At 43.6% G+C, this 23,957-nt stretch overlaps 1 protein-coding gene across 8 annotated transcripts in view; it reads right to left on the reverse strand.

Annotated features, from left to right (window-relative positions):
- Positions 1–16,626, reverse strand: part of REPS1 (RALBP1 associated Eps domain containing 1) — a 109,996-nt gene extending 93,370 nt beyond the window's left edge. For 3 of the 8 annotated variants that reach the window (XM_074948522.1, XM_074948521.1, XM_074948516.1), the window contains exon 1: positions 16,420–16,621. In XM_074948522.1, the coding sequence (XP_074804623.1) occupies positions 16,420–16,572 (153 nt within the window). In that variant the 5' untranslated portion in view covers positions 16,573–16,621. Of the gene's footprint in view, positions 1–16,419 lie in introns of all 8 variants that reach the window. The other 5 variants (XM_074948523.1, XM_074948519.1, XM_074948518.1 and 2 more) reach the window with 4 other exon arrangements.
- Positions 16,627–23,957: the final 7,331 nt, after the last annotated feature.

Genomic DNA, 23,957 nt, shown 5'->3' on the forward strand with positions numbered 1-23,957 from the left:
GGTGTCATGGCTCCCCTCCCAGAACATTCCTCCCCACCCCCTTAGAGGTTTTCAAACTGCAGGGTGTGCTCCCCTGAGCTGTAAGAACAAAAAATGCATGCTGATTTGTCAACAGTAGTTCACCCAAGCTACACTTGAAGCACTTAAATACTCTTGCAAGTACAATTTTCAAATAAAAGTTAGGGTTGCCCCTCCCAACTTTTTCTTCTAACATTACCTTTCTGAATTTAAAAACCTATCACCCTGGGTACTACTCTTCAATTTGGGCCCAAAAATGTAACCAAGAAGCTACCTCAAACAGCCCATTCATAAGCTAGATAATGCAAGGGCTGTTGTCCTAAGTATCTGAGCGTGGAAGCTGAAATCACAACCCATATAGCTGGTAAGTCTCAAACAAAGTTAATGTTCAAAGTGTAACAGATAGCAACTTTAAAAGCTATTCCCCCTACCACTCCCCCCCACTGGCGAAGCTCCTGCTTCTCAACAGAATCCACTAGATATGTGAGAAGTGTTCTCAAACAGCTCAGCAATGCATAAGCCAAGAAAATTCAGTCTTGGTGGATACTTATCCCAACCTGAAGACAAAGCTTCAATAAACTGGAAAATGGTGCTAAAACAGAGGTGCCAGGACCAAATTAGGACTAATGGTAACAACCTGGCTCCATACCAACTGACCTGTAGAAGACCTCCTGAACCAACAGAACCAGAGAGAAAACTTAAAAGGAACTCCTGATTCCAGACCAAGAAATGGGAATTGTCAACGTGTCAAGTTTTGTTTGACTAAGAAATAGAACTGGAGACAATGGGGGAATCTCATGGGAGATAAGCCTCAGTTGGGACCTTACATAACACAATGCCACACTGAGGCCTAACACAGATTTTAGGTGTTGTACAAAGATTCTGTTCAATGAATCTGTCTGGACATATTTTTTCTCTGGCAGATGAGTTTTGGTCTTGATCAGAGGGAGAAAGTCTTGCAGGCTAAACAAAGCTTTCAGCTCCAGAACTCTCCTGGGGAGCTTTCACCCCTTACAGTCCACAGAACTTGAAAAGGATGAACGAGGCGAACTTCCCACACCACCATCTGGAAATATTACTGTAGAGACGTGAGAAAGGAATTCCTTGATGAACATATATTACCTTGAGACAAGGTGGGTTAGGTAATATCTTTTATTGGACCAACTTCCATTGGTGAGATAGAAGAGCTCTGTGCAAGCTCGAAAGCTTGTGTTCAGATCTGGGAAATGTACTCAGTGTCACAGCTAAATACAAGGTGGAACAGATTATTCAGCGTAAGTAGTTAGCACATATTTCAAGGCAAAGTGGCCTGTTAACACTACTCAAGCTTGGGGGGGGGGGGGCACGCAGCTAAGATGCGGGTTATCTGTTATCTACTCAGATGGATGGCACTTAGATCTCACAGAATAGGCTCCGAGGAGAAAGTCCGAGATATACAAAATCACCTTCAAAACAAGGATCCTCCTCCAAAGAAGTAGATCACATCATTGAACAGGCCCTGCAAATAAAACCCCTCTGACCACACACACACCCAAGTTGTCACCTACCACCCCATGCTGGAACCCATACAGGGTATCAAACAACTACAACCCATATTTGATAGGGAACTCACCCTGAAATAAATCTTTCCTGAAACCCCTCTTCTCGCCTTTCAACAATCCCCGAACCTCATCATCAGAATCAAGCTCCCCACGGAGCAGGACTCATCGACTCAAAACAGCACCAAATCCTGCCAGAACAACAGATGCAAAAGCCTGCAGACATATCTTCACTACTACAATGATCAACACTCTCCACAAACACACCGTTCAAGATCCATGGGTCCTGCACATGCCTTTCACAACCTGTGATGTGCAGGTGAACGAGCCTCTGATAGTGTGGCTGATGTGAAGCTGTCCTGAAGGACGACCCATCACTCTCTCAGATCTTGGGAGACAGGCCAGTCCTTGCTTACAGACAGCCCCCCAACCTGAAGCAAATACTCACCAGAAACCACACAACAAAAACACTAACTCAGGAACCTATCCTTGCAAAAAAGCCCATTGCCAACTGTGTCCACATATCGATTCAGGGGACATCATCATAGGGCCTAATCACATCAGCCACACTATCAGAGGCTCGTTCACCTGCACATCTACCAATGTATATATGCCATCATGTGCCAGCAATGCCCCTCTGCCATGTACACTGGCCAAACCGGACAGTCTCTACGTTAAAGAATAAATGACACAAATCAGACGTCAAGAATTATAACATTCAAGAACCAGTTGGAGAACACTTCAATCTCTTTGGTCACTTGATTACAGACCTAAAAGTTGCAATTCTTCAACAAAAAAACTTCAAAAAACAAACTCCAACGAGAGACTGCTGAATTGGAATTAATTTGCAAACTGGATACAATTAACTTAGGCTTGAATAGAGACTGGGAGTGGATGGGTCATTACACAAAGTAAAACTACTTCCCCATGAAGAAAAGGAGTACTTGTGGCACCTTAGAGACTTAACATTTATTTGAGCATAAGCTTTTGTGAGCTACAGCTCACTTCATCGGATGCATGAAAGCTTATGCTCAAATAAATTTGTTAGTCTCTAAGGTGCCACAAGTACTCCTTTTCTTTTTGCGAATACAGACTAACACAGAGGCTACTCTGAAACTTTTCACAAAGCAATCACTCTATATCTGACCTATCAGTCCTCATCCTCAAAGGAAACCTGCACAACACTTTCAAAAGATGAGTCTGGGAGCTTAAATTCATAACTTTGCTAGACAATAAATATCATATGTAATGGGCCATAAATTCAGTGTGTCTATTCAAACAATCTGTAACCCATTAACAACCCACTAACAGCACTAGATGAGGTGGACTTGAGGGGGTTTCAGGATTTCTGTGCTGTGACAACACTGCTATGACCTTGGCACTGGGTTCAATCAGCCAGTTAGGACTGCGGGCCAAGACACTGCTTATGCCAGGCACAGAGTCACTTACAGTAGCTGATCTCTAAAGCTGAACTTACAAATTGCCAGACTTTTTCAACTGGTCTTGAGGAAACTCCCACCCCAGGTATGTGCAGATGACACCTGTGCCCACTGATATAATTTCTTCTTTGTTCTTTTACATAAAGAAATCTGTACTGACAATCTAACCAGAACAAAAATAGCTCCGAAATAGCTGGAGAAAAGAGAAAGGTATGAGGAAAGTGTCACGGACACTTCAGTCTAAAATTTACCTATATTCCAAAGAAACGTGGCATCCCCTCACTTTAAATGTTTAGAATTATGTACCTCAGAAATAAAGAATTATGAGATTAGAGTTATTTATACTACAGGGAATTAATTTCACAGCATTTTAAATCTCTGTCAAGAATGATATTTCTGACCCCTCATTTTGTGTCTTTGATACACAGTATGCCCCATGTTGAGACACTGGTAGGTTGAGAGACATGCTCCCACCCCGACGATCTTATGGTATAAAGACAGCCAGCATACAGAAAGCACTGAGAAACCCAAAGAACAGGATATACATATTTGTGTGATGCCACGTAAGAGTTTTTATCAACATATGTTTGGGACTGCAAGACTCATGAGCAGGAAAGCCACAAGACAGATATCCACCTTATCACAAACAAAGGCTGAACATACTTTGGACCGCACTGTCACATCAGAAACGTTCGTTCACAAATGTTTCAAGAAGTATTAACAGGTTTCTCTGGAGTATGTTTTAAATCTCTTCTCTAAAGCAATCTTTCCAACTCTTGAGTTATCCTCTACCCAACTGTACATTACCAGGAGGGAGCCATAAAAGAGCCTAATCTTTTGTTACATAAAATTGCAACAAACTGAAAGATCAGGTATCTCTGGGCCTTCTATGGATAAAAACACACACCAGGGCCCTTAATGAAAACCTGAAGTCTCCCATTTTCATTAACAAAGCTCCCACTTCTAGTTCAGCAGGGTAATGAGATGTAACTTAAATATCACTGGTGCAGGACTGAATCCTCTCGCATCCTGGGCCTTGAGACAATAATTCTGGAAGCAAAATTCCACAACTGGAGGTAACGGAATGTTTCTCTGCAGTTTTATTTATTTATTTTATTTATTTATTTTGTTTGTCAGCTATTTGAAGCTAAGCAGGTTTGAGTGCTAGCAGTAGTCACCGAGGAGACAGCTTAGTGGGCAGAGAGTAGATGAACAGATAGATTGCATGATTAATTGCAGAATCTCATGACAAGTTTATATCATACTGCAATGTATTACATAAATATATTTACACAACATATTAGGTAATTGTTAATATTTGTATTTTGATAGCCTTTGTGCTAGCCACTGTACACATATGCATTATAAATCTGGGGCAGGAATTATCTCAATCTAAAAGACAAGGGTTGGGGACAGGAATATAATGTCAGCAAATGAATGTTGTGATGACAGCTTTATTAATTACATTTAGCTAACTGACTTACAAATCACACAAGTTACCCTTGCCAGGAAGATGTAAGATCGGAGGAATGATCCCTGAAAGTCTGGTCAGTAGGGACTGAGAGTTGTTCTGATGATTTTTTTTAAAGCCAAGTTTGATTAGTTTTGTAAGTTCAGATGGCCTTTAGTCTAATTTCAAGAAAACACTTATTCTGTCTGAAAGGTGAGATCATATAGATTACTGACATCTGAATTTCTTCAAAGAAATGTTCTGGTAACTGGACAGACAGACAAAACTACACATAACTTTAACCAGCTGAAATGCAGAAAGCAGCATCAAGGAAAGGAAAGAGCCTTGGATCTCAAAGTCCTTTCCGCACAGCTGTCAAAAGGAACTTGTACCAGATCAGGACCACTGCTCTTTATGTAACCTCATGACTGAAAATTCAATTCAAAGGAGCATACAGGCAGCCCCGAAAGCCACCACTTTCCAAAGCGTTGGTTCCCCTATCCGCTCTCATGCTGAGTTGGCATGCGCTCCCAGGGAGTGGAGATACCAACAGCTTTTTCTTCTTTGAGTATTAAAGATTAAAACTCACTCTACACAAGCCATTAATACCCTAGGATCAGGCCACTCCAGAAGTTGGGTGGAGGGCAACCTTGAAGAGTACTGAGTTGAAGAAGCAGGAGAGGGGCTAGCCATATACAACGGACATTAGTGGGCCCTGTCTGACAACAATTATAGAGGGAGCTGGCAGTGACCTCTACATGTAAGTTGCTTAATTTCCATTTTAAAAGATTCTTTGTATTCTCTGTGAGAGGCTTTAACGCTTCCTTTATTTGCATCAGGCCTTTAGAGTTTGAGAGGGAAAAGACTTCTCTAGCCTTGAGGCTTTGCCCCATGAAATTCCATTCGCTGAGCAGAGTTATAAACTATTAAAAATTACCATTTCCTTTCTCTCACTTGCTTCTCTCTGGAAAATGCTGGCAGCCTGTCAAAATAGCTGAGCATGAACATTCTAAAGATCTGTGCTCACATTGCTACCAAGGCAGCAGCAACAGACACTGCACTGGAAATCCCTGAGAGCTACTGAAGCAGCTCTGGTCAGAGGGAGGCAGTGGGCAAGGGCACGTTTGGCTCCCCAACCACAACTGAACAGTCCATGTTGTCCCACCATCCCATCTCATGTGCACATGCACATGCATGACAGTCCAATTACATGATCACCTAATAACCCCTCTCCCCCTTAGGCTCTTTATATTATTCAGTGCACAGATTGGATGTATGAGGTTGCACATTTGGCTTTTCCTAATTTTGGAGTGCTGGGCCTTGCAACCTAAAGAAAAGTCAAAACTAAAAAAGTTTAAATTTGTTTTAAAATATCTGTTCAAAATCCAGGGCTTTCTGTTCATTGCAATAGGAACTGAATTTCTTCCTAATTTTTCTTCTTGTACTACCTACATATTAGCAGAAAAATGGAAGCCTGATGGCTTAAATTCCAGGAAGTCTATACCCATAAAAAGAAAAGGAGTACTTGTGGCACCTTAGAGACTAACAAATTTATTTGAGCATAAGCTTTTGTGAGCTACAGCTCACTTCATCGGATCCACTGCATGCATCCGATGAAGTGAGCTGTAGCTCACGAAAGCTTATGCTCAAATAAATTGGTTAGTCTCTAAGGTGCCACAAGTACTCCTTTTCTTTTTATGGATACAGACTAACACGGCTGCTACTCTGAAACATATCCATAAAGAAGCTTAAACTCCCAGTGTTTGAGTGATTAGCTATTTTCAAACTTTAAAATATTTATTGGGATATGTTTATGTACTAATACAAGTATTGACACAAGAATTTTGGGTTTTGTTTTAAAATACAACAATGTGGTGTTTTTCTTGCTTGACCAATTCATTTTTGGATAACAAGTCCTGACAGCAATTAAGTAATGTTGTAATATTACTATCACACAGTAATTGCAAAAGGAAGTAATGAAGTAGGTAGAAAAACAGTAGGTAGAAAAAATTAGAGATCGCACCCTGGCTGCATTTATAAATAGCATGGCTGCTACTGTTTACTCCAAGAATTGTGACCAGTTTGAGCCCCAGAGAGGAAATCAGTTGAAGCCCATAAGCCTGCTACTCCAAGCTGGTGCCCTGCCTTAATTTATTTTCCTCTCAGACTCAAAATGAAGATGTAGAATTAAATAATGTCACTGACCTGGCTGTGTATTGCTTTTCTGCCTCTGTTAAGATTTTGAAGGCTTGAAAGTCTTCACACCTGGTCTTCATTGGAACTTTGTTAACAGATTTTTGATAACTAACAGCTTAACGGACCTGTTGATGAACTGCATTTTTACTTATCCCTGCTCCTTGGATACCAGCTTTCAGAGTTAGATATTTTTAATTTTAATTTGGGGTGGGGGGGGAAGGGAGAACAGGACAGGGCTATTAACATTAATTCTTGGACAATTAAGGCATTTTAGAAAACCAGTCTTGCTGGATTGAAAACTGCCTTACTTCATTAGAATGGAACTTGCCAGACTGAATTGCAAGTGGTTCACTGGCAGGGGAAGCTACTGAGAAGCCAGGGTGGGAGTCTGGCACCTCAGGGTATGTCTATCTCCAATGTAACTAAAAACCCATAGCTGGCCTCTGCCAGCTGACTCAGGCTCACAGGGCTTGGGCTAGGAATCTGTTTAACTGTGGTGCAGACGGTCAGGCTTAGGCTGGAGCCTGGACTCTAGGACCCAGCTAGGGGGAGGGTCTCCCAGCAGCGCTTTAGCATTGCCAGTGTAGACTAGCCATTACACTGCAATTAGACACACTGACTGGTCTGTGTAAGCTGACTTGGGCTTGCAGTGCTTGGGCTAAGGGGCTGTTTAACTGAGGTACAGCTGCTCAGACTCAGGCTGCAGTGGGAACCCTCCCACCTTGCAGAGCCTGATAGCCTGGGCTGCAGCCCAAGCTCAAATGTCTACACCACAACTGAGGAGCTCTTAGCCTGAGCCAGCTGGCATGGGGTTTTAAATACAGTAGATATATCCCTAGTGAGCCACAGTGAGACAAGCACTGCTGATTTCACAAGTAATGACATCCCTCTAACCCTCAGGGGCAGTGAGCAGAATGAGTGGGAAATCTGTCCAGATGTGATCCCCATTAGAGGAAACATGTAAGTTGTTTACAGTGAATGTGTGGCTGTGTAGAGTAGAAGGGGTTCTTTGTGCTATGGCTTAACTCTGAATTTAGGCAGAGGAAGAAGAGTAGAAGACTTCCTGCGGTCCACTAGGAACCCTACATGCAGGAGTAATTCACATGGAAAGTACTTTTATGGCCTTCCATAGCACCTATGTTTTAGGTATCAGATAGTTTCATTGTTTTCCTTGTTTATGCAAGTTTTATCCAGAGAAAGATTTCAAAAGCTAATAAAATGGGATTGTAAAACAGATTGGCAAAGGGTTCAGGAGTGTATAGTAACAAACTAAGATTATTTAGGACTTCAGACTGAAAAGATACCTTTAAACTGATAACTGTTTATGTTGGGGTTATTGTTAGGTATGCTAAATATCGGATACAAAAAGGAATTCTCTTTCCGGCTTAGAGAGAAAAAAAAAGTGTGCTTTCACACTGAGAAAGCAGAGAAACTGCCCATGAGCATGGAAGGGATTAAGCAGTTAGCCCCGCTCCATTATACCTGCAGCTAGTTACTGCCCTACCTGATAGGAAGGATGACTGCCACCCAAGGGAGCCACTAGGGAACACATTCCGTCTCCCAGGCTTCAGCCAAGGGAGACTGCAGAGGAGACCTAGGAGCCTTCAGCAAATGACATAACTGGGTGACTGCAGTCCAGAGACATTGTGGGGTTTGGCTGCACCAAACTTTCTGCTGTCCTGCCTGAAGAAGCCTGGGACTGCAGCAGGGTACCACCCAACATCCACAGGAGGGAGCTCTGGGCAGCAATCCACCCCAGCAAATTGAACTATAAGTGCCAGGTCCCAAACTGAAGGAACACTAGTCGGTAGTAGCCCAGGGCAGTGGATTTAGACTCCCTGCTCGGAGGGTCTCCTGTTCAGAGGTCAACTCACACAGGGCCCTAGGCTGGGACCTGGTGGAGTGAGAGATCCCGGGTTCTCCTACCACCACTGTCTGAAAGACTGAGGCATCTTGATCTTTAAGTCAAGTGCACCAACCACTAAACTACCTGGCCATCCATGCACCCTATTACACACACACACACAAAGAAATCACAAGATTACAATGAATACATAATCAACCACTTTGTATACTTAGTCCAAGTTTTGACAGCTTTGATTAACACCAAAATGTGAACATTTGATACATTTCTAAAATTCTGGTCCAGATGCTAGTATTTAGGGTGGGTATTAAATTATCCCTGTCCCTCTCTTCATGTCTTTTTTTAAGCTATTTTCAAATAGGGTTGAGGATTGATAGTGAACATTAGTTCAGTTTTGTGTTGGCATAAGTCTTTATGAGGGGAAGCTCATCATGTGAGTTATTATAAAGCATGATAATTTTGGATCAGGTTTAAGGGTTGGCAAATGTTACACTAGTAGGCTGCCTAGACAAGATCAAGTCTAGTATAAGCCTTGTCTACACTAGGAAAGTTTTAGCCAAAATTTCCTACCATTGCTAAAAACAGTGGGAATGTTTATGTAGACCAAACACTGCTGATATCTTAGATCAACATGTTTTCTGACCTTGTCCAGAGTAAATCTAATTGACTGCTTCAAACACCACTGAACAGTCCACAATAGGATTTTTCCAGTGCTAACAGGAGTGGAATTGAGCATGTTTGCCACAGTTCCAGATATAAAAGTCAGAACTCAGCTCTCAGGTTACAAACCATAAGAGCCAATTCTGGTACTAGTAGAAAAGAGACTGTGTAAATGCCTTATTGTTGCAGAGAAAAGAAACAAGCCTATCAATCAGCTCAGGGGAGGTAAGTTAAAGGAAACAAAAGAAAAATATTCCATTGCAACAATGCATTTTAGACAAATTCATAACTTTGCATACATCTTTTGCAAATTGGGAGTTGCTAACTGTATACACAGTGACTACACATTTTTTGTACTTACAAACAAGCTTGTGATGCATTTATCTCTTGCCACGTCCTATTAAGGAAAGTGGTAAAGCACAAAGTGCACATAAGCACACGCCTCATGTAGGCCTATGAAACAAGTACAAGGTAGCCAAGGTTAAAGATTTGTGGGATTGGGTTGCCTAACTTCAGATTAAAATTTCTAAAGGTTAATTGAAAAACAAAAATAAAAACTGAACTACAAATTTGGATACTGAATGAATGCCCTCACGTACTACACTGTTGTGAATCTTTAGAAGAAAAAGTTTAAACAACTTCATTTAAAGGTGGCTTATAAAGAAAAATAATGGGTTTCTCTTTTTTTAAACTAGGAGGTGCATAAAGGAACCCTAAAAGTTTAAGATTCCTCTAATTAAAAATTCAAGCCTTATTTATAGAAATAGTAGGGGTGTGACAGTACATACACTAGGGAAACCTGTTGAATTCAGAGGGCACATTCTCTCTCTTTATTCAGACTATTTAGAACAGAATTAACTACATTAAAAAGACACCCAAGATCCTGACAAACAGCTGCAAAAGCTTGGGCTTTTGAGGGCAAGGGGGGGCCGCAGTGGTGGCAGGGAGAAGGCAGAAAGGATTCTACACTCCTACCCCAGAGAAAGCTCTGAAAGGAGACTTCTAACATAACAATGAAAAAACAGGTAAAGAGCCCAGATACTATAATGATGGAAGTTATTAGCCTGAACCTGCTCTTACTGAAGAGAATGTCAAAGCTCCCACTGACTTCAGTGGAAGTAAGATCAGGGCCTAGTAGATGCGCATTCCCAATATTAAAAAAATGTTCAGACCTGTTTTCTTGTAAAAATCAATCACTAAAATGAGACAACCACTTGTCTCCTATCTTCAGGTTAACCTTTAAAAAAGTTACGTAAAATAAGTCTGTACTTAAGCGCACGCTCACCACACTGTTTATTTGGGGCAATTTACACTTTAACTCAGCTTTCATTTGCAATTAATCTTTTATAGCTTCTGCTTTCGTGAGCTGATAATTTATCTTTAAGAGTAGATTTTCACAGTAAGTCCTCATCTACATTAGAAAAATGTACGCTTGCTGATTTTTTTTAATTGCTTTTGAAATAGGGTATTTTATATCATATAGATGAGGCTTTAAAAGGACAGATCTGGGAACTCAACTTTGACAGTATGTCAGATTTTAAAGTGTGTAACAAGATTTTACTAATAACTAATGCCAATTTTTAAACGTACAGCAAGTTCTCACTACCAACCTAAATTGAAACCTAAAGCAGCAGAGAATGAAAACACTGTGAAACTGTGAAACTAAACTGTGAAACTAAGATCACCACAACATTATTGATATTTTGGTTTTCTTAACTTGTTCCCCACATACACGTCCAATCTATAATCTACTCTGAAAACTGATCTGCATTTTTAAATTGACTTATTGCTACTGTATTTGAACTGATGGGTTTCTCCTATGGAGCACAATAATTCCCCTATTAATTTCAAGGTAATTTAACTATGGCAACTATTCTGTTACCATAACAGCCAACAGCAAATAAGGATAGAAAACAAAGGGGTTTCAAAGCTTTTGCAAATTAAAAGACGAGAGACAATTAGTTTATTAGACTGGCAACTCTATTTTTTAACCATATTACTTGAATAAAAGACTAATATTAGAGTACTGTCACTTATAAATAAGACTCGCTGGACAATGAAAAAAGGTTCCCCACTCTGGCCACCAAGAGACAGCCTTAAAATAATATCAGCTAGCATTTTAATCACTTGCTTACAGGTTATCCAGTGCAAGTGTAGTTGTAAAAAGTAGATCCTGGAGTAATTGTATAATCCACTCATTTTTCATACAGTCTCTAATGCCAAAGTAAAAAGTCATTTAACTTCAGTCTGAAACATCAGCACTGATTTTTATTAAATGACAGGTGCTCTGAAAAGGGCAGTAGACAGGGAAAATGCTTATTTAATTCCCCCCCCCCCCCAGTAAGATTATTTTGCAACATAGGATCCTGCTTTCATGACATAGTAATTTCAGAAGAATGTCAAGCACAGAAATTATTTCACAGTGCAGTTAAGTAAACTGTTACAAGAAAGTTCTAGGCTCAAACCAGATAAGAGCAAAATACAGCACAAGTGCATAAAATGTTCTATGATTATGCAACTTTAGCAAGAGTTATATAAATCCAGTACTCAAGTCTTCTAAACATTTACTTCCATATCCATGGGATATTTTGTCCAAAAAAATATATCTGCTATCAAATATAAGCCCTAAACCAATGCAATAGTAACCAATAAGCCTAACAAAGTAAAAGAAAAAGAGAAAATCATGGAGGCCTAATTTAATGAATAATTTCAATACTACACTAATGAGATTCACTAAGAACTAATTATAAATTACTTTTGAGAAAATTCTCCTATTTCATGTTCTAATTTATTACACAGGCTAAAACTTACATGTGCTTCTGTACTTTTTCAATTTAATTCATCGGTGTACTTTTATTCTAAAAATTAGCATGTCACGCTTCTGTTAACAGGACTTCACTTGATAATTCAATGCCAGTTTACTACCCTAACTATTCTAAACGGGTTTTAAAATATAGCCTGATTTATCCAAACTACGTGAAAATACAAATATTTATTCTGATGGACAAGTTTTCCTTCTGCACTTGATTTTTTTACATTTAGATTCTTTGTTAGATTGAAGCCTTTAATTTGAAGGAAAAAATTCATATTTGTTTTAAAAGGCAATTGTGATTGAGAATGTTTGAGTACGGAAATTAAATATCCATAACTTCTGCACAATCAATGGATGCAGGGAGTCTCCATAATTTTTTGGCATCTAATATAGTCAGAGTTTAAATTGTCAATATAGAAAATTATTTCTAGTTCTTATGGTTTCAAACTAGGTTTTCAAATGAAAGCAAATATGGCATTGTCTAATTAAAATTGCAGATTGACTAAAAAAGTGGCAAAATCCTCATCCATGCAAAATCAAGGAGTTCAATTTCAAAAAGCACACTGCAGAGAAGGGAAGGGTATCATGGTCTCCAACTAGGGTGATCAGATAGAAAGTGTGAAAAACCAGGACAGAAGGTGGGGGCTAAATAGGCGCCTACATAAGAAAAAGTCCTGAATATCGGGACTGTCCCTATAAAATCAGGACATCTGGTCACCCTATCTCCAACTGGTACAGTCACTAGGACTGCAATAGTAAAGACAGACTGGGTTTTGGTACTCCTCAATACAAGTAGTTCATGGTGAAATTATCCATTCTGTGGCCTCCCTTGGTCTGTCCCTAAACCAATCCTCTCTGTTACCAGAGGGTAGTACTTCACAGTACACTCATAGTGCACAAGTTAAACATGTGTGCCCCCTCCACTGTGTGCCCCAAACAATGAACTGCTGCATTTTGAACACTATTTACATGCATATGGGCCTGGAAAGGTATCAACAACTCAATCGCAACTGCTTGACTCTGAATCCTAATTTAAAAATACACAAAAGACTTCATTATGAAACAGCTGAGGCTGTCACACCTTTCCCCCCATTTGCACTTCTGTGCACAACCTTTAACCAGATTATTTTTTGTCCCAATGCTAGTTTAGTAAAGAACTGCCTGCAGAATGGCAGTTAAACAGATTAATGAAAGGCTTACATTAGCAGAGTTAAGGTTGTGGTGCATGGTCTCTCAGTTGTGGTAATGGTAAGCTGTGTGTTTTTGTGGGTGGAGGAGTAAAGGGTTAAACCATTAGGTGGCCCATCTTTTCATTTTCTTGCTCTTAAGGGTTTGTCAAGCATGTGTGTGCAGCAACTGTAACTGCTTCACTACAAATATTTTTGTATCTTGGTTTATTTAATTCATAATTGAGGGGTGATGCTTAGAAGCAGAAGTGAAATTTTTTTGGGGTGCATCAGCAGCTGTGCATTATTAGCCTTCTCTGTTGTAGAATAAAATCCAACAGAAATGTGGAGCTTCTCAGAGAAGATTGTGAGAGCCTTGCTCCCAACCATCTGGCTTGTGGCACAATGAATAACTTTTAGGCCCAAGGAAGGACACAAGCGAAACAAAAATTCCCACAAAGTCAGAGATTCTGATTTTTAATCAAGCCTGTACTGATTTTAACAAAAGACACCTTAAGATTTCTAGTGCCTCTGATTAAGAACTTGTGAAGAGAAAAGGTTATAATGGAAATCCACATGTATACATTGACCCAGCATTCTTAAATTTGGGGCAATTTGACTGGGCTAAATAAACTCAAAATCTATAAAATATACTCACATTTTGGTTGTTTAGTACTAAATGTTACATTCTATAGGAACATGGGAATTATCCTACTGGATCAGGCCTGAGGTCCACCAAATCTATTCTATTGTCTCCTTCCTCAGTGTCCAGCACCAGGTGTCTCAGAGGAAAGTGGAAGAACCCCACAGCAGGCAGATGTGGGATAATCTGCCACCCACACTAGGTCTCATCCTGACCTCCAATAGCTACAGACTGAATTATACCCTGAAGAATGAGGTTCAACAACCTTTCCACAAATTTGTGTTATGTTAGCTCTGATTATTCTTGATATCCATACAAATGTCTATTCCCTGTTCTTCAATCTCATTAAGTTCTTTGCCTCAATCACTTCCTGTGGCATTGAGTTCCATGGTTAAGTTAAATGCGGTGTGAACAAATTTACCTTTGGTTTTGAATGTTCTCTTCTTGGATTATGAAATGAGAACAGACGTTCCCATTCTTTATTTTATATACTTTTCTAAACTAAACCCTTGTTTTTTCAATCTTCATATGAGAGTTTTTTCCATTTCCTTGATCATTCATTGCTCATTTCTGAACTTCCCCTAGTTCAATATTTTTGAGACAGGGTGACCAGTACTGCACACAGCATTCCAGATGAAGCCACATTATTGATTTACAAGGGCATTTTACATCTATTGTATTATTTATCATCTCTTTCCTTATGAACCCTAAATTTGTTTGGTTCAAAACTGCAGCTGCCAGTTGATAAGACATCTTCACGGAGCTGTCTACAATGATACCCAGGTTCCTTTTCATGAGTTGATGCAGTTCATTTGCAACCGTGTAAGATATATAAGTAGTTTACATTTCTCTCTCCCAACACGCATTGCTCTGAAAGAGAATATTCACCTCCTCTGAGACAGGGTAGGTAGGATTTGAATCTGTGACCACTTCTATACAAAGCACAAGACTACACTACTCCACTAAGCTATTGCATCAAGTAAAGAGTGCTAGCACTGTACTATTTTATATATATACACAACATGGAAGAGACACTAAACAAAATAAAAACATATCGAATTGTGTTCATGTGATGAGTTTAAGGAATGTGGGAATCTAATTCAGAACACAAATATTAATAGTGGGTGGCCCTCGAGATCTCATAAAATATTTTTAAAATGAGTTTTCTTTTAGTTTTGAGATTTAAAAAGTGTAGATCATGAAAGAAAGATAAGGACTTCAAATCAATAAACAAACAACCAGATTTCCTAGTAATTTAAATTAATTTTGGCATTTAATCCTCACCACAATTTTTACACCACCCACAACTTATCACCCTCTTCTACTGAGCTGGAGCACATGATCTGGTTCATTTTAAACTCCTTTCACCTACTCTAACCACTTGCTTTTATGTGTCTAAAAAGCAACACCAATACCTCCTGATTAAGTGTGCACAAGCTTCTGAAATTAAACCCACTTTTGAGTTGCAGAAAGTTAACATGCATGTCCTTGTTGGTCTTGGGCTACAGTAATGCACTCTGACTCTTCGCTGAGGCAACACTGAGCCTATGAGGTGGTATGGCTTTCTGGAAAGAATACTTTGCTCTGCTTAAAGCATCTTTCAGAGAACTCAAAGAACTTGACAAATGTCAAGGCCATGAACGCATTATGGTGGATGCGGTGATAGCAACAAGTCATGACACACAGCTGTTGCGACTACAGTTCCCCTGTGGATACTTTTCTAGGAACTATGCTAGGCAAACTATGCTAAATTATCTCTTTAGCTACACTGGTAGCACTACTTGTAACTGTGTAACACAGCTCTCAGATTTCAGAGTAGCAGCCGTGTTAGTCTGTATCCATAAAAAGAACAGGAGGACTTGTGGCACCTTAGAGACTAACCAATTTATTTGAGCATAAGCTTTCGTGAGCTACAGCTCACTTCATCGGATGTATGAAAGGAGCTGTAGCTCACGAAAGCTTATGCTCAAATAAATTGGTTAGTCTCTAAGGTGCCACAAGTCCTCCTGTTCTTTTTGCGAATACAGACTAACATGGCTGTTACTCTGAAACCTGTAATTAACCCCATACTAACACTACGATCCCACGACTACACGCGCAGAACCCCCCCACCCCGAGTTGGATAAGCCTAATTACCCGGCTCCCAGCACTGCCCAGGCACAAGCCCAAGCACAGCAGGAGTCGATGGCGCTGAAACTGCCATGCCCACATCATATCTCGGGAGCACGGCGACTGCCCTCGGGCAGGTCACATCCCCCCCCCCCCCCCCCGCCTGTAACGTTAACCCCAGGACATGCCCCCAGCGCAGAGCCCCCGCTGCAGGGGGAAGAACAGGCTCGGGCGACGCAGGGGGATGCCCAGCACGCGGGGCGGGGGGAGCCCTTGAGGGAAGCCCCCCGGTGCCTTCAGGGCGGCAGCCAGAGGGCGGGGCCAGGCGCCCCCGGTTGGGGGGATGACAAGGCGGTTGGGGGAGGCAGAATGCCCCCCCCGCACCAGGGGGCTGCTCAGCGCCCGGAGGCGGGAGGGGCCGGGGGAGTTTCTCCGCCCCCCGGCAGCGGGGGCAAAGGGCGGCGGTCCGGGGGAGGCGGTGCCAGCCCGCGGGCCCGCTGGTGCGGGAGGGTAGCGGCCGGTACCTGGAGCACCACCTCGCTGGGCAGCTGCGCGGCGCGGAACAGCTCCAGCACCCGCCCGTTGGGCGCCACCTTCTTGGTACTCTCGGTGTCGCAGTAGGAGAAGAGGTCGCAGTAATAGCGCTGCTCCGCCTCGCTCAGCGTCAGGCCCTCCATCGCGCGCCGCCCGGCCGGGGGGGGAGGGAGGGCGAATCCCGCGAGCCGCTTCCTCTCGGGCCCCGCGCGCGCGCGCGCCGCTGTTCCTGCGAGGCTCGGCCGCTGCGCTCGCGCTGTGGGGGCCGCACCGGAAGCGCGGGGCCCGCGGGGTGGGCGTGGCTATAAAGTTTCTCGGCCTCGGCCCCGCCTCCTCCTCCTCCTCCAGCGAAGCCGCCGCCATTTACTGAGACCCGGAGATGAGGGAGGAGGGAGAAGGAGGCTACTGAGCAAAACACGCCCCTCCCCCAGACCCGGATGTGAGGTCAGGCCGGCACGCTTCGTGTGCCGGAAGGCGACAGGACCGGGGCGCCTGCAGCGCCCCCTGTCGGCGTGGCGGGCTGAAGCTTGGTGCCCGCCCCGGTGCCTGGGCTGCTCCCCGGTGCTGCCTATGGCAGGAGGCGGGTCCGGCGCGTTGAGCGGCGGCTGAGTTGTGTGGCTCGCGGTGGTGACCCCTGTTTTAGGCAACGGTTTTAGGCATCCCTGTTTTTAAGGAACCATCCCTGGACCGACCATCCCTTATTTCAGTGACTTGCCCCATAAGTAAGCGGCGGTGGGGGCTGAGTCAGACCTTTGCAGAGCAGCACTAAGCAAGGTAACTATTGATCACAGGTGCGGGAACTACGGGTGCTGGGGGTGCTCCTGCACCCCTTGGCTTGAAGTGGTTTCCATCATATACAGGCTTTACAGTTTGGCTGAATGGCTCGCAGCACCCCCACTATACAAATTGTTCCAGCGCCCCGCTATTGATTAAACCTTGTGCTGAGCGTGAAATCAGCCTGAAGAGCCCTTGTCTGTTAATCAACACTGAGCACAAAACTAAAACAAAAAACAGAAGATCAAAGTCAGAAAATCATTATGGGAGGGCCAAGTCTAGGGACCACTGATGAAAGGAAGGCGTATGCAGACCTCTTAGGATCCTACAGACAAATTATTCATCTATAAAACATAATTTTCTTAGAAAAGGAGTATTGGACAACTTAATGGGAAACTAGACATGCATTTGTCCACTGGTACCAAATATAACGAGTATGTTGTAATGTTTTATTCATTTAAAGGGATTGCCAATTAAAACCTTGCAGTCTCAAGTACCTTCCTACTGCTGTGAAGAGGTAAATCAATGTGGGTTTCAAAAAGCCAGTTGTACATGCTGAGGCTTATTTCTGAAAATATAACTGACATATTATATACCGAAAGTTTATTTATAATTAATTTTCTAAATTCCTTTTGCATACATAACACTGTGGAACAGATTTGTCAAACTCTGCCAAGTGCACTACTACAGTGTCTACTATAACTCATCAGGGCTACAGAAACTTCTTTTGTCCTTGACCTTCCATGGAAAGACAAGTGGGTTAAGACTAGAGACGTGCAGAAAAGGTTTAGAAAAATTCCAGTAGCTCTGAATGAAGAGCTGGACTTTTGCTACTACTAATCCTTCCAACAAGAAGGAACAGTAGGTGGCAGAAAATTTTATTCCCAGATGCAAAATCATTATGATCATGCTGTCAAGTTTTGTGAATCAAACAAGCCCTTTTTCTAATTTTCAAAAAATCCTGGACTCCTATCGAAAGCATTTGTGTAAAATAAAAGTGTTCAGGTAAAATGCAGTCACTTTACATATATTTGCAGTCCCTACATCTGTAAAATATTCATATATCATTTATGTATTAATGTATTACCCTATATAATTCCTCTCCATCTTTGATATTTACATTCTTCAAATCTTTGTAGACCCATCTTCGTGGGCACTTAGCTAAATTATATCCACTTAACTCTTAATTTTTCCTCATATGTAACTGTTTTAATCAAAGCAGAAAAAATCAATAGATCTCTATGCATAGATTTATTGGGGAAGATCTTACATTCCTGTAATGAAAACATCAGGATGCACAACGGGTCTTTATATATGACCACTATATTTTAAAATATTCCAGGGTCCAAAACCCTAGGTAACTAAGGCCCTAATCTCACCAACTCTGAAGCACATGCATAATTTTAAACACATCAGTATTACAATTGAAGTTAATGGGAATACTGTCAAAGTTAGGCACATCTTTTTAAGCTTGGCATCTAAATATGTAAACTACAGTTATTTCTGTAACACTTGTGTAATTTTGGAAGAAGGGTAATTGGTTTATTTATTGAGAAAGTAATAAGAAAAGCTATAACATAATTGTGTAAGTGGTGTTCTAAACAAGAACTGGTGATTTTACTGATCTTTTCTATCAAAGTTCAAATATGTCTTTCACATTTGGGGCACGTCTACACTGGTAAAGTTACAGCGCTGGCAGTTACAGCGCCGCTCAGAGAGCACTGAAGGTAAACCGCTGTTGTGTGTTCACACTCTCAGCTGCCTCCGCAATAGCATGTTCACACTTGTGGCACTTGCAATGATATTAGGAGCGGTGCACTCTGGGCAGCTATCCCACAGAATACCTCTTTCTCTTTTGCCACTAAGACTTGTGGGAAGGCGGAGGGAGTTGTGCGGCATCCTGGGTCCTGTCCCAATGCCCTGTGATGCAATGCTTCACGTCCCAGCAATCCCTGTGCTTCTGTTCACATTTGGCGCCATCTTTCAACGGTTTGTGTACTGCGCGCCCTGCCTCTTCGGCCTTCAGGAATGGATCCTGAACTGTTGACCAGTATGCTGCTTGCTCTGACCAACACGAATGACAGTGGAGTTATTCCTTAAACTACAAAGGAAAAAGGAGTGCGACATTGATCTCGCCACACGTATTAGCTACGACACGAGATTGCTTGTGGCATTCACAGAGGTGCTGACTGCAGTGGAATGCCACTTTTGGGCTCGGGAAACAAGCACTGAGAGGTGGGATCACATCGTCATGCACGTCTGGGATGACGAGCCACGGATGCAGAACTTTTGAAGAAGGAAAGCCACATTCATGGGACTGTGTGATGAGCTCGCTGCGGCCCTGCTGCGCAAGGACACGAGAATGAGAGCTGCCCTGTCTTTGGAGAAGTGCATGGTGATTGCACTGTGGAAGCTGGCTACTCCAGACTGCTACCGATCGGTCACTAACCATTTCAGAGTGGGAAAGTTGACCGTTGGACTCGTGTTGATGGAAGTGTGCAGGGCCATTAATCGCATCCTGCTCCGAAAGACCGTGACTCTGGGCAACATGCGTGACATTGTGGATGGCTTTGCACAAATGGGCTTCCCTAACTGTGGAGGGGCGATAGATGGCACCCACATTCCAATTCTGGTACCATACCACCTAGCCACCGAGTACATTAATAGCAAGGGGTATTTCTCAATGGTTCTCCAGGTGCTAGTGGATCACCGTGGGCGTTTCACAGAATCCCAATGTTAAGGTAGATGTCTACACCAAGGTTCCATACCCTTCAATGTTTATCCAGAATCAAACTTTTACCACCCTAATGCTTTATCACAATTGGGATTTTTACCTAAAGCTTCATGAAAATAGCCTTACCTCAATGGGTAGTGATCAATGACTCCATGTCTAGTTGGCAGCCGGTATCAAGTGGAGTGGCCCAAGGGTCGGTCCTGGGGCCGGTTTTGTTCAATATCTTCATAAATGATCTGGAGGATGGTGTGGATTGCACCCTCAGCAAGTTTGCAGATGACACTAAACTGGGAGGAGAGGTAGATACGCTGGAGGGTAGGGATAGCATACAGAGGGACCTAGACAATTGGAGGATTGGGCCAAAAGAAATCTGATGAGGTTCAACAAGGACAAGTGCAGAGTCCTGCACTTAGGATGGAAGAATCCAATGCACCGCTACAGACTAGGGACCGAATGGCTAGGCAGCAGTTCTGCAGAAAAGGATCTAGGGGTTACAGTGGACGAGAAGCTGGATATGAGTCAACAGTGTGCCCTTGTTGCCAAGAAGGCCAATGGCATTTTGGTATGTATAAGTAAGGGCATTGCCAGCAGATCGAGGGACGTGATCATTCCCCTCTATTCGACACTGGTGAGGCCTCATCTGGAGTACTGTGTCCAGTTTTGGGCCCCACACTACAAGAAGGATGTGGAAAAATTGGAAAGAGTCCAGTGGAGGGCAACAAAAATGATTAGGGGACTGGAACACATGAGTTATGAGGAGAGGCTGAGGGAACTGGGGATGTTTAGTCTACGGAAGAGAAGAATAAGGGGGGATTTGATAGCTGCTTTCAGCTACCTGAAAGGGGGTTCCAAAGAGGATGGCTCTAGACTGTTCTCAGTGGTAGCAGATGACAGAACAAGGAGTAATGGTCTCAAGTTGCAGTGAGGGAGATTTAGGTAGGATATTAGGAAAACCTTTTTCACTAGGAGGGTGGTGAAACACTGGAATGCGTTACCTAAGGAGGTGGTGGAATCTCCTTCCTTAGAAGTTTTTACGGTCAGGCTTGACAAAGCCCTGGCTGGGATGATTTAATTGGGGATTGGTCCTGCTTTGAGCAGGGGGTTGGACTAGATGACCTCCTGAGGTCCCTTCCAACCCTGATATTCTATGATTCTATGATTAACGCAGGCTGGTCTGGAAAGGTGCATGATGCATGCATCTTTCGGAACACTGGCCTGTTCTAGATGCTGCAAGCAGGAACTTTCTTCCTGGACCAGAAGATCACCGTAGGAGAAGTCAAAATGCCCATTGTGATCCTGATAAACCCCGCCTACCCCTTAATGCCATGGCTTATGAAGCCATACACGAGGCAGCTTGACAGCAGCAAGGAGCGGTTCAACAACAGGCTGAGCAAGTGCAGAATGACTGTTGAGTGTGCATTTGGCAGTTTAAAAGCCCCCTGGTGATGCTTGTATGGGAAGCTGGATCTTGCTGATGACAGTATTCCTATGCTTATAGCCGTGTGCTGTACGCTCCATAATATTTGTGAAGGGAAGGGTGAAACCTTCACTCAGGGCTGGACCGCAGAGGCTCAGCACTTGGAGGCTGAGTTTGAACAGCCAGAGACCAGGGCTATTAGAGGGTCACAGCGCGAGGCCATAAGGATCAGGGATGGCCTGAGGCAGCAATTTGAAGCTGAAAGCCACTAATATTTGTTGCTATGCTTGGGATTGCACTGCTTGTAATGCTAGGGGGTGATTGGTGCACGTGATGCAAGAAGGGGGCTTAACATAATTGTATGTTGCTTTGCAGTGCTCTTTTTGCTTTCAATTAGTAGAATAGAGATTGCTTTCAAACCAACACAATTCTTTTATTAAAAGACAACAACCAGAGGAGACAGTCAAACGGAAAAATACATCAGCAGGGAGGGGGATGGGGGAAGGGAAGGTCCCAAAAGGAAAGGGGTCCCGGGACAGCTAAAGGGTTGTGTATGTCCAGGGATCATACCCAACCTTCTCGTTTGGAGTACAGTGCAGCGGGTACTGTACTTCAACAGGGCCAAACTGCAGAGTGATGGGTGTTGAGTGCAGTGGGTAGTGGGAGTCCACAGTGGAATGCTGTGGGTAGAGAGTGGAGCCAGGAGGTTGATAAGAGTGTGTTGGCGGTGTGTGGGGGGCGCATGGGAAAGAGTTTTGCAACAGCAGCTGCAGGGGAGGGCGGGCATGGAGCTGCTCAATTTGAAGAGCTAGTAGCGCCTGGAGCATGTCTGCTTGGTGCTCCATAATGTTTAAGAGCCACTCTGTGGTTTCTTTTTGGTGTGCCGTGTTCTCCTTTCGGTCCCTCTTCTCGCTGTCCCACCACTCCTTCAGTTCCTGTTTCTCGGTGGGGAGTGCATCATAACCTCAACCAGAAAGTCCTCCATTTTTTTTGGCTGCTTTCTAATTCTGTGCAGCCGTTCTGCCGCCGATAACAAAGAGGGAGGCTGGGCTCCCAAGGTCATCTCTGTGAAGTTTAAATGCAACATTTTACAGAAGCAGTATTGTTTGCAACACAGACAACATTGATTCAGTGCTTTAAAACACAGCCAGTACTCACACACCTGTCACTAACTGGCTGACCCCAGGGAAGCACACATGAGTCACAAGACCCCAAAATGGTGAGTAGATGCAGGGGCAGGATAAATCACTCTTCCCGGACCGTGCTGTACATGAGCCAGCACTGTATGGGGGGCCTGATAATCATTCCTGTCCCCACACTTTCCACAGGATGTGATCATAATGGAAGATATCTCGCTGCTGAATCAAGGGAGGGTCTTCTCCAAGCTTGTGGCTTCTGCCCTGGCCCCTGTGCAGCTCGCCTGTGTGCAGCAATGGTCCCCACCCCCCGGGACGGCACAGTGGCGCAGGAAAGTTAGCATTAATGGGGCAAGAAACAAAGCAGCTCTGCCGAAGAACCTGTGGTAGCGGATTGCCCAGTATCTCCACGAGAGTTTCCTGGAGATCTCTGAAGGAGATTCCCATGAAGTGAGGGAGTCAATCAACAGCCTGTTCCACCGCTCAGAGTAGGCATGCGGAGGGAGACAACCCTGCTTTCTGCAACCCTCCTGCCCCCAACAACTCGCTTCAGCGATTCTCAAAATCAGATCCACTTACCAGGGGCCTCCTCTCCTCTCCGCGCTTCGCCAAGATCCGACTGCTGTGACTGGCTAGCCTCCTCCAGGGTAGAAAAGAGTTCCTGGCTGCATGCATCTCTGACCTCTGAGTCATCCTCTGCCTCTGGGTCCCCCTCCCCTTCCACAGCCTCGTCCAAGATTTCCTCTTCCTAGCTCAGTCCACTCTCGACTGGCACACGAGCCAACAAAGTATCCACAGGGGCCTTCGCAGTGGAGGTCGGGTCACCACCGAGTATCGCGTCCAGCTCTTTGTAGAACCGGCAGCTTGTGGGCGGAGCACCGGAGTGGCGGTTTTCCTCGTGCACCTTGTGGTAGGTGTTCCACAGCTCCTTCACTTTTACCCTACATTGCAATGTGTTCCAGTCATGGCCCCTTTCTGCCATGCATCATGAAATCTGTCCGTGGGTATCATAATTCCTATGGCTGGAGCGCAGCTGGGACTGCACAGCCTCCTCTCCCCAAATGCTGATGTGGTCCAGCAGCTCGGCATTGCTCCAAGCGTGGGATCGCCTTGTGCGGGGAGCAGGCATTGTCACCTGGAAAGATGCGCTGAGACTGCTGCACGCATCACCGAGCAAACAGGAAGGGGACTTTCAAATTTGCAAAGGAATTTACAGGGTGGGGATGATGGTTGGTCACCTGTGGGCAGGGCAGTAGAGTTCAAACCGATGTCCAGAGAGGTGAGAACAGGCATAGTGGGACACCTCCCGGAGGCCAGTCGCTGTGCTGTAATCGACCAGGATGTCTACACTGGCACCACAGCACTGTAGCCCCGGTGCAGAAATCTCTATGCCTCTTGTTGGGGTGGTTTTTTAAAGCATTATAACTGCGCAGTTTCTGCGCACTAAGTGGCTTGGCAGTGTGTACA

This window comes from Natator depressus, chromosome 3 (genome assembly GCF_965152275.1).
Source record: "Natator depressus isolate rNatDep1 chromosome 3, rNatDep2.hap1, whole genome shotgun sequence".
NCBI lineage: Eukaryota > Metazoa > Chordata > Testudines > Cheloniidae > Natator > Natator depressus.